We start from the raw sequence: 14,090 nt of genomic DNA on the forward strand, positions 1-14,090 counted from the left end.
TCCCAAGTAACTGAGATTTGTGGATTTATTGCTAATGCAAGAATCCAAGCATTAATATAGAGGAGGGGCTTTGTATTCTAATCATTGAGGAACTAATTTTATTCCTTTATGAGATTGTGGGGAGGGAATTTTCTGGGAATTTTCAGAATCAGGTAAGTTGTCTCAGCTCACAAAAGGATAGGAAAAGCACTGCAGAGATAGCGACAGAGAGAGAATCAGTGCTAACCACAGCGATACCTGGCTTCTCCTGAAATTGTTCCACGGGTTCTGATTCTGGAACCCCAACCTCCTGCTTCTCCTCCTCTACGAGTTTGAACTGAATTTTTTGAGAGCCACGTTTAGCTGAAGAAATTTTGCACATGTTAAGAATATACAAAACATTGTATATAGAAAAGAAGTTGCTAAATTTCAGTATGGATACAACTGCTTTGTTGATTTCTTCAATTTTATATTCAGCTGCCTTCAGTTAAAATTATCACTACATTTGAAATGGTTCTTAAAATTCTTAATTATTAGCTATATTAGAAGAAGCATTGTTAAGTGTTTAGGGAAGATTTAAAAGCTACTTTTATGAACATTTTAAAATTGTTTGTCTTCATGTTATGTCAGCAACATGGAAGTCTTTTCCTGAGGCATTGTTATATAACAGAAGAAACAATGAGTCACGCAGGAGATCATAGATATTTCCTCATGATCCCCAGAATGTGGCAAAATAACAGAGTTGCTGAAACCAGGGTATGGTAAGAATCAGATGCCAGTTTTTAGTTCCACTTCCCCCCCCCAAAAAAATTTTTCCAGGTGAATCCAATACCATTTTAAAAATAAATCAGTTACTACACAGGTAGGGCAAATATTACTGAAAGCCAATTCAGTAAAATCTGTAAAGAACCAACTTAAAGTGGAACGTATAGTAAAGAGGAGAAGAGGCTACTCACCACCATCAAGGCTTCTAGAAGCACGTTTACTTGCTGTTCGTTCAAACTGTGGTGCAGGCCTATCTATCAGGGCACTAGCTTGCCTGGTCTGAGCTTGTGTCCGGCCACTGTAGCGAAATTTAGAACCCAGCACCAAGAATCTGCTTTTGGGGAGCGCTTCAGTTGATGTTAATCTAAAAGATACATGCATGTTCTAATGTTTTTAATTTAAAACCCAGAGATATTTTCCAACTCAGATAAAATGACTGCCATTCAATAGTGAGCACTATATTAATTGTATCTTTATTTTATTGATTTTTAAGTGCCATTCACATCCATCAGCAGGAATCCCCAGGCCCTGAAGCTGTGAGATAACAAATGATCAGAATTCATTCTGCTTTTTAAAGGTATAGACCTGAATGAGATTTTCTTCATTTGAGCAGCATGTGTGATTATTGCTCCCCCACCCAATTTTCTGTTTTCCAATTTGTAAACAGTATTTATAGATTTGGCTTCACTGATTTAGTAAGAGAATTTCTCATTAAATTCCTATAACCTTATCTTTTAAAAGAACCGTTGTACATACCTGAACGGTCTTCTCAGTGCTCTGGAAGGAGAGTCCATCATGGGTTGTTAACCAATCCTATTGGTAGAGACTGAGTTAATTTAAATAATTAATTAACTGGCACCGCCCCCTTAGCAGCCCCCATGAGCCAGTTTTAAAAACGAAGACAATGCAAAAATCAGAAAGTTTTATTAACTGCATAACAATGTATAAACTTTAACAGTCCCAACACTCCGGCGACCTGGCCAAACACCATGCCGGGTGGGTATGGACTCTCCTTCCAGAGCACTGAGAAGACCGTTCAGGTATGTACAACGGTTCTTCTCCATTGACTCTGGAAGGAGAGTCCATCATGGGATATACCAAAGATCAAATCCCCTGGGAGGGAAAAGGCTGGGCCGAGGTCGTTGGAGTGACACACACTCGCTGCAAGACACGCCTGCCAAATGAAGCCTCTGCTGAAGCCAATGAGTCCAGTTTATAGTGGCGTATAAAAGTAGAAGATGATGCCCAAGTGGCGGCACGACAAATATCTTCTAAAGAAGCTTGCGTTGACCAAGCCGCCGAAGCAGCCGCACTTCTAGTGGAATGTGCCATAACCCCGGCGGGAGAAGATTGAGATCTCGATGTATAAGCCTCCGCAATGCAATCCCTAATCCAGCGACTAAGGGATTGCGAAGAAACTCCAAGACCCATCGTGGCCTGAGCAAAGGAAACAAAGAGTCTCTCAGTCTTTCGAAATGGTGCTGTCCTCCTGATATAGAGCTTCAAAGCCCTTCGGACATCAATCTTGTGCCAACGAAGCTCAGAAGGATGTTGACCATGTGTGCAGAAGTCCGGCAGAACCAGTTCTTGCCTTCTGTGGAAATCTGAATTTACCTTCAGGATGAACGAAGGGTCCAACCGCAGCACCACTCTGTCCGGATGGAACACACACAAGTCTGGTCTGACGGACAGCGCTGACAACTCAGAGACCCTTCGGGCAGAAGTAATCGCCACCAGAAACAATGTCTTAATTGATAAGAGTCTATATGAAATTGACCTCATGGGCTCAAATGGAGGTCCCGTGAGTGCACGTAGCACTAGGGTGAGATCCCATGTCGGGAATCTCCGTACCGGAGGAGCGTGCTTGTTAATAGCTCCCTTGATGAAATCCCTCACCCATGGATGGTGAGCCAAAGATCGAAAGTCTGACACACGGATTATAGTTGAAAGGGCAGCCACTTGCCTTTTTAGGGTGTTAGGGGCTAAGCCCCGCTCAATTCCCGATTGGAGAAACTCCAGGATTGCAATCAACGAGGCTTGTTTCGGATCACAGTGGCGGGCAGAACAAAACCTGCAGAAGGCTGCCCATGTTGCCTGGTATATCCGCACTGTCGATGGCCGACGAGCCGCCTGCATAGTAGCAATGACCGTGTCTGGAAGATGTTGCTGCGTTAGTCTTTCCCGCTCACACGCCAGGCGGCTAATTGGAACCATTGGGGATCCGGGTGACAAATGGACCCGAGTGAGGGAGACGAGCCGATCCGGGATCCTCCAAGGAGGGGACACTGAGAGGGCTACCAGGTCTGCGAACCACGGCCGGCGTGGCCAGTATGGAGCCACTATGATGACCTCGGCTTTCTCCCGAATTACTATGTCCAGTACCCGTTGTAGAAGACACGTCGGGGGAAATGCATACAGCTGTTGGCTTGTGACGCAAAAAGGTCCACCAGAGGAGTCCCGAAGCGTTGAATTATCTGATGAAATACTCCGGGATCTAGTCTCCACTCTCCGGGGTCCAGGGTAGACCTGCTCAGCCAGTCTGCCTGAACGTTGCTGGTCCCGGCAATATGTTCCGCCGACAGTGAGGCTAAGCGGGTCTCTGCCCAGTTGAAAAGGGCCGCTGACTCGACCATCAGGCGGAGAGACTTCGTTCCCCCTTGATGATTCAAGTGGGCCCTGGTAGCCACATTGTCGGTTAAGACCAACACATGCTTGCCCCGAATCCAAGGAAGGAAAGCTTGAAGAGCAAGAAAGACTGCCCTGAGCTCCAAATAGTTGATGTTGATTGGGGTCAGATCTTCCGGAGACCAAAGTCCCTAGGCCATATGTAGTCCCATGTGGGCCCCCCAGCCGGACAGACTGGCATCCGTTGTGAGGATTAGGCGGTCCCGGTTGCAGAAGAGGGACCCGTTGCCCAAGGCAGGGGAAATCCACCATCTCAACGATACCTTGACTGCTGAAGGAAGCCGCACTGACCTTTGTGAGTGACTCATTTTGGCCTTCTGCCATGGAAGAAGGAACCATTGAAGGACCCTGAGATGATGACGGGCCCAAGGCACAATGCCGATAGTTGAAACAAGGGTCCCCAGAACCTTTGAAAGGAATGCGAGAGACACCCGTTGCTGGAGTCGAAGATGTAAGAGTAATTGTCGAATGTTTGACATTCTTTCTGGAGATAATGTCACAGTCCCTGTGGAAGTATCTATCATGGACCCCAGGTGTAACAATTTGACTGTTGGAAGAAGATGACTCTTTTCTTCGTTGATCGTGAACCCATGGGATTCCAGTGTCTGTCTCGTGACTGCCAGATCTTCCAGCGCCCTCTGAGGGGACTTGGACAGGATAATAAGGTCGTCTAGATACGCTAGGATTCGAATCCCATGAGACCTGATCTGGGCAGTCAGGACGTCGAGTAATTTCATAAATGTGCGAGGGGCCGAAGAAAGGCCGAACGGCATTGCCCGGTATTGGTAGTGGGAGCCGTCCAGGTAGAACCAGAGAAATCTCCGATGAGCCGGCAGGATTGGCACATGCAAGTAGGCCTCTTTTAAATCTATGGATGTTAATAGGTCGTGCCTCCGGATTGCAGCCAAGATGGTTTGAAGAGAATGCATCCAGAATCGCCGATACCTGATGTAGGTATTGAGGTGTTTTAAATTGAGGATCATTCGGACCCCTCCCGATGTCTTTGGTACAAGGAAGACCCTTGAATAAAACCCGGTACCTATGTCGTGTCTGGGCACTCCCTCTATTGCCCGTATCTCCAAGAGATGGGCTATCTCCTTTTGAAGCTCTGACCTCTTCTGGGGGTCCCTCTGAACTGGGCACTGAACATAACGGTTTGGTGGGGGCTGGAGGAACTCCAAACGCAAGCCCTGGGAGACAGTTGCTAACGCCCACCTGTCGGAAGATGTAGTCCGCCAGGAGGCCTCGAAAAACTGAAGTTTGCCTCCCAGGGGCCGGTGAACAGAGTCATTTAGGGCGCTTGAAGCCCCTCTGGTTTCCACGAAAGGGGCGCCTTGTTTGTTGAAACCCTCTCTGGCGATCCTGGAAGGGCACTCTATCACTTCGAAACGCCCTGGGAATAGGGCCTTGTATTTTGACCCGCTGGAGCAGAGGAGTCCCACCGAAAGGACTGCCTGCGTTGGTAGGGAGTATAGCGACGCTCCTGGCGCCTGTAGGCTCTGGGGAGGGACTTCCTCTTGTCCTTGTCCTCCACAAGGACTGGATCCAACGCTTCCCCAAAAAGCTTTTCCCCTTGAAAGGGTGCTGAGGCCAGGTTCCATTTAGACTTCAGGTCTGCTGGCCAGCTTCTCAGCCAGAGGAGGCGCCTTGATGACAGAGTGGTCGCCATACTCCTGGCCGAAAACTTGGCAGCATGCAGAGTGGCGTCCGCTGAAAACTCTGCTGCCGCCAACAGCTTCCCAAGATCCTGACGCAAGCGACCCTCATCCGGTCCAAGTCTGGCCTGCTGCTCCTGCAGCCATACGATAGATGCTCTTGTGAAAAAGGAAGCAGCCGCCGCTGCTCGAAATCCCCAGCTCGCCATCTGATGTGTTTTGCGTATTAACACCTCTGCCTTTCTGTCCTCAGGTTTTAGGCTATCGCCTGTCTCAGAGGGCACTAAGGACTTGGAGATCAGCTGCATGACCGGCTGATCTATAGGAGGGAATTCCAGTAATTTCTCTACCTCCTCATCAAATGTGTAGAATCTTCTTTCTACAGCAGAGGGCCCCTGCGCTGCAGCTGGGTGTTGCTAGGGTCTTTTAACACTTTGTTGGATAATATCAGAGGATGGAATGTGCTCTGACTCGGGCTGGGGTTCCTTAAAAAGGACTGTAGACGGGTTGGTCCCATCCGTGGTGTCTGTTGTTTTCCCAGGACCTGGCAAATCTACAGTTTGTTTGGCCTCGTGAAGCAAATCCCTGAAAGTTGAGGCTTTAAATAATCCAGCCGCCACAGGCTGTTCTGGTGGTGTTTCATCATCAGAAAGATCATAGTCTTTTTCAATGTCCTCTAAAGGGTTTGCTTCTTCAGCCCAAGACCCCAAACCCGAGGGGGGCGGTGCACACCATAGGTTTTTGGACTGCACTGGGCGAGGTTGCTGTGTAACTTGCTGCACCCCCGCCGCCATCCCCTGAGTATAGGCATTGTTAATTAAGTCCTGAACCGAAGGGGACATCTGAGGCCAAGTATCTGGCTGTGGTCTAAGCCCTGCAGATGGCCATGTCTCAGGTTGACCTCGAAGCCCCGCTGCTGTTGGCGTAAAGGTGGCTGAGGGTCCCTGGCCGCTCCTCAGAGACTGACTTGCTGACCCTGGCCTAGGTTGGATAGGACCAGGAGAAGGGAGCACCTGAGGCATAGTTGGCATTTGCCTGTCTGGAGACCAATCGCGGTCTGACAGCACCTCTGCTGGCCTTATAGTGGGATGAGGAGCTGATGTGTCCCTGGCCAGGGGCAAATATTGCGCAGACAGAGGAGAAATGGTCAAGGGGGTGTGAAGGGCCGCCTCCAACCTCTTTTCCAAGGCTTGAATCCGCTTTTCAGCTTCCTTAAGCGAGGAAGAGGAGTGCTGGGTCTTGGCTTTATCCTTAGACCTAGCCTTGGCCTTGGGAGCTGTGCTAGGAGAGGGCACTTTCACTGGAAGTGATTGATCTTCCATTGTACTCACTCGTTAGAGATCGCGACTGACAGCTTTCTCCACAGATATTAAGCACAAAATGGCAATCTAACACCCCTGGGCCTCACGCATGCGCAGATTAGCCCAGCTTCTGTTGTTCGTGCCCAGCAATCGAGCGGAGAGCAACTTTTTCCCACCTAGCAACAAAATGGCGGGCGCGAGCAAGCCTCTGAGGCAACTTGCACTTTTAGTGCTGCTGGCTTCCCGTGTCTCCCTTATGGGGGGGGGCAACTCCCCCAGGACAATCAGCCTCTTCATAGCCAGCCCTGCTCGCCCGACAGCTCTGCTCCTTTATTTTCGCCGATTCGGCGCTCTAGAAAGCGGCGGCGGCGGCTTTTTTTCGCCCCGCTGAACAGCTGAGAGGTGCTGGCGCCCAGCCAGCTTCTTCAAATGCTATGCTTCTGGGGAATCGGAGCTTCCCCCAAGCCTCCCAGTGGAGGGGGCGGACCCCCCCACCTTCGGCTCGCAGCCGGGTCTGGCCTCGGAGGCCAGGGACCCCAGGCTGTGTCGCTCCTCGCTTGGGGTGGTACCCGCTGAGGGAAGGGGCCCCCGAGGAGAAAAAACGGTGGGGGAGTGCCCACGGAGGGCAGAGACCCCTTACAGGAAAGCTGTCCTTCACCTGTAGAAACACAAGAAAAAACATTAAAACGGTAAAGAATTTAATTAATTAAATAATTAATTAATTTAATCAATTTTAATCAATTTTAATTAAACCATATATTTCTAAATAACATAAAATAACTCATAAGAAAAAACTCAAACGTCTCTACACTTAGACTGAGTTTTTAAAACTGGCTCATGGGGGCTGCTAAAAGGGCGGTGCCAGTTAATTAATTATTTAAATTAACTCAGTCTCTACCAATAGGATTGGTTAACAACCCATGATGGACTCTCCTTCCAGAGTCAATGGAGAATAAACACAATTTATATTACTATTTATATTAAGACCCGTCCCGAGTCTTCGGAGAGGGGCGGCATACAAATCTAATAAATTTTATTATTATTATTATTAATAATAATAATAATAATAATTATTATTATTATTATTATATTTATAATATATTATTAACTGTAGGCTTTGGACAAAGCTTTTGAACATTTTTAAGTACCCCAATTTCTAGTTTTCTAGGCATTATATACAACAAATTAGCTCATTTTTATTATGAAAGAATCTGACTACTTACATTTATTTATTCATTTATGAATATAGATAAACCTTGAATCCAAATCTAAATGCTATTTAACAATTTTATGCTATTCAAAGCTTTGTGCTCCTCCCCTGACCTGCTGCCAATATATTGGCCTCTGCACCTGTTACTTTCTACTATGGTCTCAGTAAAGAACAAGCCTCCTGATCATCCTAGCACTTCTATTTTTTCCTCTTACCAGCAATAACCTTGAATATTTCCCATTTTATGCCATCAGCCATCATTCAATCTACTTCTGCCTGAAGTTACTGCTTTTTATTCCGTGTTAGTAACTAAAGTTCAATTTAATTCTACAGACAAAATAATTTGAAATACAGGTAGTCTTTGGCTAATTGTGTAAATACTTGAAAAATCACATGACTGCATTTTTTTAAGTTAACAATCCAGTTGTCATCAAATGAGGACCGTGCAGCTTGCTAAGTGAGGACTTCACATAACAGTGACTTGTAAGTTCCTGCTGGCTTCCCCTTTGACTTTGCTAGTCCTAAGCCAATGGGAAAGATCACAAATCATGATCACATGACAGCCAGAAACTGCAATGGCATTGTGAGTTAGCCAAGTACCCAAATCACTATCACATGACCATGGGGGTGCTAGAATGGCTATTAAATATGAGGATGAGTTGTAACTTCTATTCGATTAGCGCCATTGTAAATTTGAATGGTCATTGAACAAGTGGTTTATATCTTGGTTATGAACAAGTGAACATTGTTATGAACATTGAACAAGTGGTTTATATCTTGGTAAATTTGAATGGTCATTGAACAAGTGGTTTATATCTTGGTTATGACAAGGACTAACAATACCACTCATGCTTAGGATGAGTTGTGCATTCCTTGTGAGGACAAATACTGGAAAATAGGCGTTGATTGCTTACCTGAACGCCTCTTCTCGTACGGTGAGCGGGTACAGCAGTCACATGGGTTGCTCATGTCCAATCCGGTGGAACTGAGCCTAGTGTTAAAAAAGCTTGCTGGATCCGCCCCTTCCCCAGAATTCGCGAATCCGTAGACTAGGCTCAGATGTGAAGCTCTTTAGTGTTCAACTCTCATAGGTAGAGGAAAAAGGTTACAGAAGAAAGAAAATAGAAAAAACACAAACAAGGGCGGGAAGTGACTGCTGTACCCGCTCACCGTACGAGAAGAGGCGTTCAGGTAAGCAATCAACGCCTATTCTCCGTACTGAAGGAGCGGGTTCAGCAGTCACATGGGACATACCCAATAGATTGGTCCCTAGGGAGGGGTTAGATTGCTATCGTGAGAGATAACGGATTGGAGTACCCTTCTGCCGAAGGCAGCGTCCGCTGAGGCGTAAGAATCAATCTTGTAGTGCCTGATGAAGGAATTTGGCGAGGCCCAAGTGGCTGCTTTGAAGACCTCCTCCAACGGGGCTTGAGTCGCCCAAGCGGCCGAAGTGGCTGCGCTTCTGGTGGAATGCGCTGTGATGTTCCTTGGAACTGAGAGGGAGGCCGACTCGTAGGCCTTAGAGATAGTCCCTCTGATCCAACGGCCTATCACTGTTGAAGACACCTTGGAACCCATGACTCTGGGATGATAGGCTACAAAAAGTGCTTCCGACCTCCTAAAGGGTCCTGTGCGTTGGATATAGATCCTAAGCGCTCTAATGAGATCCAGGGTGTGCCATCTAGTTGCCAAGGGATGGTCCCGTTGGAGACAGAAGGATGGTAAGACAATGTCTTGCGTTCTGTGGAACATGGAACTGACCTTGGGTAAGAAGGTGGGGTCCAGTCTTAATACTACCTTGTCCTGATGAAACTGGCAGAGATCCTGCCTGATTGAAAGGGCTGCCAACTCCGAAATGCGTCGGGCAGAGGTAATAGCCACTAGGAATGCCACCTTAAAAGATAGGTACCTTAGGGACGCAGATTTTAGGGGTTCGTAGGGCGCCTGTGTGAGAGAATGGAGAACCCGTGGCAAATCCCAGGAAGGATATCTGTGAACCTTGGAAGGTCTGAGATTGGCTATACCTTTGAGGAATTCCTGAACTTCTGGAAAGGAACGGAGAGGCTGTCTGCGGGGCCCCGCTAAAACAGAAGAAATGGCCGCCAGATGACGCCGGAGGGTGCTGGTGGAGAGGCCTTGATGGAAACCTTGCATAAGGAAGGAAATAATCCTGTGTATGGGGATGCACAGGGGAGAAAACCCTTCCAATAGACACCACTGGTGGAACTTAGACCATGTATGGTCGTAGATTCGATTGGTCGAACCTCTTCTGGCTTTTAAAATGACCTCCACTGAGTCGGGGTCGTGTCCACACAGTTCTAGGTCTCTCCTGATAACAGCCAGGCGGTGAGGTGGAACCACTCTGGGTCTGGATGAAATGAGGCCCCTTGTCGAAGCATATCCCCCGAAACGGGGAGTCGCCAGGGGTCCTGGACGGACAGCTGTTGCAGATCCGCGAACCAGGGCCGGCGAGGCCAATGGGGGGCGATTAGGATTACTCGGGCCCTCTCTCTGAGGACCTTGTGAATCACATCCGGAAGAATTGGGATTGGAGGAAATGCGTACAGTAGACCTGGAGGCCAGGGGCTCCGGAGGGCATTGATTGCTTCTGCTCCCGGGGATGGAAATCTGGAAAAAAAGCGAGGGAGCTGTGCGTTCGCATTGGTCGCGAAGAGATCCAGGACTGGTAGGCCGAATCTGAGGCTGATTTGATGGAACAGGTCTTGATGGAGATTCCACTCTCCTGGGTCTATCGTTGCTCGAGAGAGCCAATCCGCCTGGACGTTGAGGCTCCCCGAGATGTGGTCGGCTAGGAGCGACCGAAGGTGTTTTTCCGCCCAAAGGCCTAACTTGAGGGCCTCCCTCATGAGGGCCTTGGATCTCGTGCCCCCCTGTCTGCAGATGTGGCTTTTTGTGGCAATGTTGTCGGTGAGAATGAGAACGTGCCGGTTGGGGATGCGAGGGGAGAATTGCTTCAGAGCCAGGGATACGGCTCTTAACTCTAGCCAATTGATTGGCTTGGAAGCTTCCTCCGGGGACCACGTGCCCTGGGCTATCATCCCCTGGGCGTGGGCGCCCCATCCCGATAGACTGGCGTCTGTGGTGATGACAAATTGATCCGGGCACCTGAAAGGGGATCCTTTGTCCATGGCCGGGGACTTCCACCACTTGAAGGATCTGCGAACAATCGGAGGGATGACAATGCGACGACTAGAGTTGCTGTGCCCCGATCTCTGAAAGGGTAATAGGAGCCACTGTAGTTCCCTAGCATGAAGGCGAGCCCAAGGAATGATGCCTATGCATGACACCATCTTCCCCAAAAGGGAAGACAGGGTTACTATGGAAACTGAAGGTTGAGATAAAATGCGTGAAATTAACTCCCCTATACTGATTTTTCTCTCAGGAGAGAGGAAGACCTGGGAGGATTCTGAATTAATAATGGATCCCAGGTGTAAAATGGATGTGGAAGGTTGGAGGTGACTTTTGTCAAAGTTGATGGAAAAACCATGGTCCTGTAGAACCGACATGGTGACAGAAAGGTCTACTTTGACTTTCTCTAGGGAGTTCCCATGAACCAAAATGTCATCAAGGTAACATAAAATGTGGATGGGTGACGCCCGGATATAGGCCGCCAGAGACCCCAAGAGCTTTGTAAAGACCCTAGGGGCCGAGGAAAGGCCAAAAGGCATCGCCCTATACTGGAAATGCCTGCCCTGGAAGGAGAAACGTAAAAATTTTCTGTGGCATTTGGCTATAGGAATATGGAGGTAGGCCTCAGTGAGGTCTAATGAAACCATGAAATCCCCCGGGTGGATGGCGGCCAAAATGGATGATAAGGAGTGCATCTTAAACTTCCTATATTTGATGAACAGGTTCAACTTCTTTAAATCCAAAATAGCTCTCCAACCTCCGGAGGATTTTGGAACCATAAATAGGGTGGAATAAAAACCTTGGCCCTTCTGACCGGAGGGAACCGGTTGAATGGCTCTGATGGACAATAAGTGGGAGATGGCCTCCTCCATACGGATACCGTCTGAGGAGGACCTGGGAGAAGGGCAGGAAATAAAACGTTTAGGGGGGGGGGAAGTAAATTCTAAAAGAAGACCTTTTTGAACAGTGTCAATGACCCAGGGGTCCTTGGAGGTGAGACGCCAACTAGAGGCGAAATAGGCTAGGCGGCCACCTATGGGAATCAAGGAAGAACTACCATCTAGGTTTTTTTGAAGCCCTGTTAGAGGACGCTCCCCTTTGGAAGCGAAAGCCTCTGCCCCTGGAGTTCCTACCTTGGGAACGAAAACGGGGGGAATACTGACCTGGGATTCTCTGATAGGTAGCCGTTTGATCTTGTTGACGCCCTGGGCGACGAAAGGACTGCGTTTTGGTGGCCTTTTTGGTGGTTGGACCCAATACTTTCTTCTTGTCCGTGGTTTCCGTGAGGAGTGGATCCAGAAGATCCCCGAAGAGAAGATCACGCTTCAATGGTCCCAGAGATAACTGCCACTTCTGACGTACTCCTGCTTGCCATGGGCGAAGCCATAGGAGTCTTCTTGCCGTTGTAGAAGCTGCAATAGACTTGGCTGCAAATCTGGTAGACTGTAAAGTGGCATCAGCCACGTACTGAGCAGCTGCAAATACCTTGTTGAAGTCCTGTTGACCTCTCAAGTCATCGGGAGGAATATGCTGTTGAAGTTGGCGAAGCCACAGAAGCATGGCTCTGGAGAAAAAGGAAGCCGCTGCGGAACTTTTAATGGCCCAGGAATCTGCGGTGAATCCTCTTTTGAGCATTTGTTCAATCCGCTTGTCCTCTGGGCGGAGGACCTCCTCTGCCTCGCCTGGCACGGCCGCCGCCGAGTGAAGGATCTTGACAGGTTCATCCGGTTTGGGAAAAGATAGGAGATCCTCGTATGAAGAAGAGAGTTTGTACAACTTTTTGTCCTTGGTAGTGGGATTAAGCCCAGAGGCTGGAAAATCCCACTGCTTAAGTAAGGCATCTTTAAATAATTTAGGCATAGGAATTACCTCGTTATCCTCCTGTTCCTCTGTGAAGTAAGGTAAATTCTCCTCCGGGGGATCAGTGGATGTGGAGGCCTGCTTCTCCTGGGCCGCCAATCCTGTAGAAATTCTAGCTTTGAGGAGGAGAGATTTGAACAATTGAGAGGGAAAAATAGTAATTGGAGAAGGAACCTTTATTTGGGATTCCTCATCGTCTGAGAGACCTTGAAAGGGATCCTCATCCTCTTCCATATCCTCATATTCATCCTGAGAGGAATCTGATTCATCCTGAATAGGAGCTCTAACCGTTGGGGAAGAACCCAAGGGGCGGGAGGGACGAGGAGGTGGATGAGGTAAGGAGGGCGCATTGATGGTAGAGAGTTTAGCATCAATGGCCTTGGATAACACAGAAAAAATAGATTGGAATTCAGGAGGTAAACTAGAAATATCAGCAGGAATGGCAGAAGAATCCCTGAAAGCCTGAGAGGATCCTGGCTGGGAGGAATCTTCAATAATATCTGGTTCCTCTGGACCTAATCCCCATAGGTTAGGTTGGGGTCTGTCTAGGTTTGGCTCATCCAGAGATAACACAGTGACCCCAGAAGAAGGCAGATTAGGAGCCTCTGGGGGGTCATGACTACTGAGTACTTGGGCCTGTACCTTCAAACGCTTTGCTGATTTATCATGGATCTTTTGTAGGGCTTGGTCCCTTCTCTTCTCAGCCCTGGTGACTTTGGTCAAGGGGCGGGCCCCTGAAGAAGAGGAGGTCGAGGCCTGGGGGATACTGGTAATCTCATCGCCTGTAGGCCTGGCCTCTCTGGGACCTTGAGTGGTGCCTCTCTTGGGAAAGGTAGCCATAGTCTGACAATTAACAGAAGACAAGGCTGAGCCAAATAAATTGAATGATTAGGGAGAAGAATTTCAAGGTCTTCCCAAGAGGAATGGATCCTGCTCCTAGGCCTCGGAGCTGCTGAGACTTGAGGGCAATCTGGGCAAACCCAGAGTTCGTGTCCCCAAATACAGCGAGGCCAGCCTCCCTAAACTTTAACTAAAGTAACCAAGGCACTCTGGTTGGAGGCTTAGCCGGTGGAGAATTAAGCCTGAGCGTCCCAAAGCCCACTCCGGGATCCGAGCGGTGGACTAAGGCCTACACGGCTGGCAGAAGGCCAACACGAGAGGCCTAAATTAAAAAAGGGCGCGAAGGCCTTCGCGCCGAAAAAATCGCTCCGTAATAGTAATCTTAAAGGGGAAGCGATCGACTAAGTCCAGGAGACTAGAAACAAGCGTCTCACACCGCGGGAGGTATTTTTCAAGCCCTTTAACAATAGTACTATAAATAAATCAATGAATAAATACTTGCACAAGAACCTCCAGGCCAAAAGGATTGAAAGAATCCACAAACGGCAGCGGGGATCGTAAACGGCAAAAAAAGCCGCGGGAAAACGAAACCGCAACTTCTCCCAAAGGAAAAAAGCCGAGCCTCAAACGGCTGGCGCTATTAAG

At 48.4% G+C, this 14,090-nt stretch overlaps 1 protein-coding gene across 50 annotated transcripts in view; it reads right to left on the minus strand.

Annotated features, from left to right (window-relative positions):
* The window catches only part of EPB41 (erythrocyte membrane protein band 4.1), a 175,484-nt gene that overhangs the window by 53,126 nt on the left and 108,268 nt on the right, over nt 1-14,090 (minus strand). For 32 of the 50 annotated variants that reach the window (XM_070763864.1, XM_070763845.1, XM_070763843.1 and 29 more), the window contains 2 exons: nt 936-1,108; nt 238-342 (listed from right to left, as the gene is read on the minus strand). In XM_070763864.1, the coding sequence (XP_070619965.1) occupies nt 238-342; nt 936-1,108 (278 nt within the window). The remainder of the gene's footprint in view (nt 1-237; nt 343-935; nt 1,109-14,090) is intronic. The other 18 variants (XM_070763861.1, XM_070763854.1, XM_070763842.1 and 15 more) reach the window with 1 other exon arrangement.

Source organism: Erythrolamprus reginae, chromosome 11, assembly GCF_031021105.1.
Source record: "Erythrolamprus reginae isolate rEryReg1 chromosome 11, rEryReg1.hap1, whole genome shotgun sequence".
Lineage (NCBI taxonomy): Eukaryota > Metazoa > Chordata > Lepidosauria > Squamata > Dipsadidae > Erythrolamprus > Erythrolamprus reginae.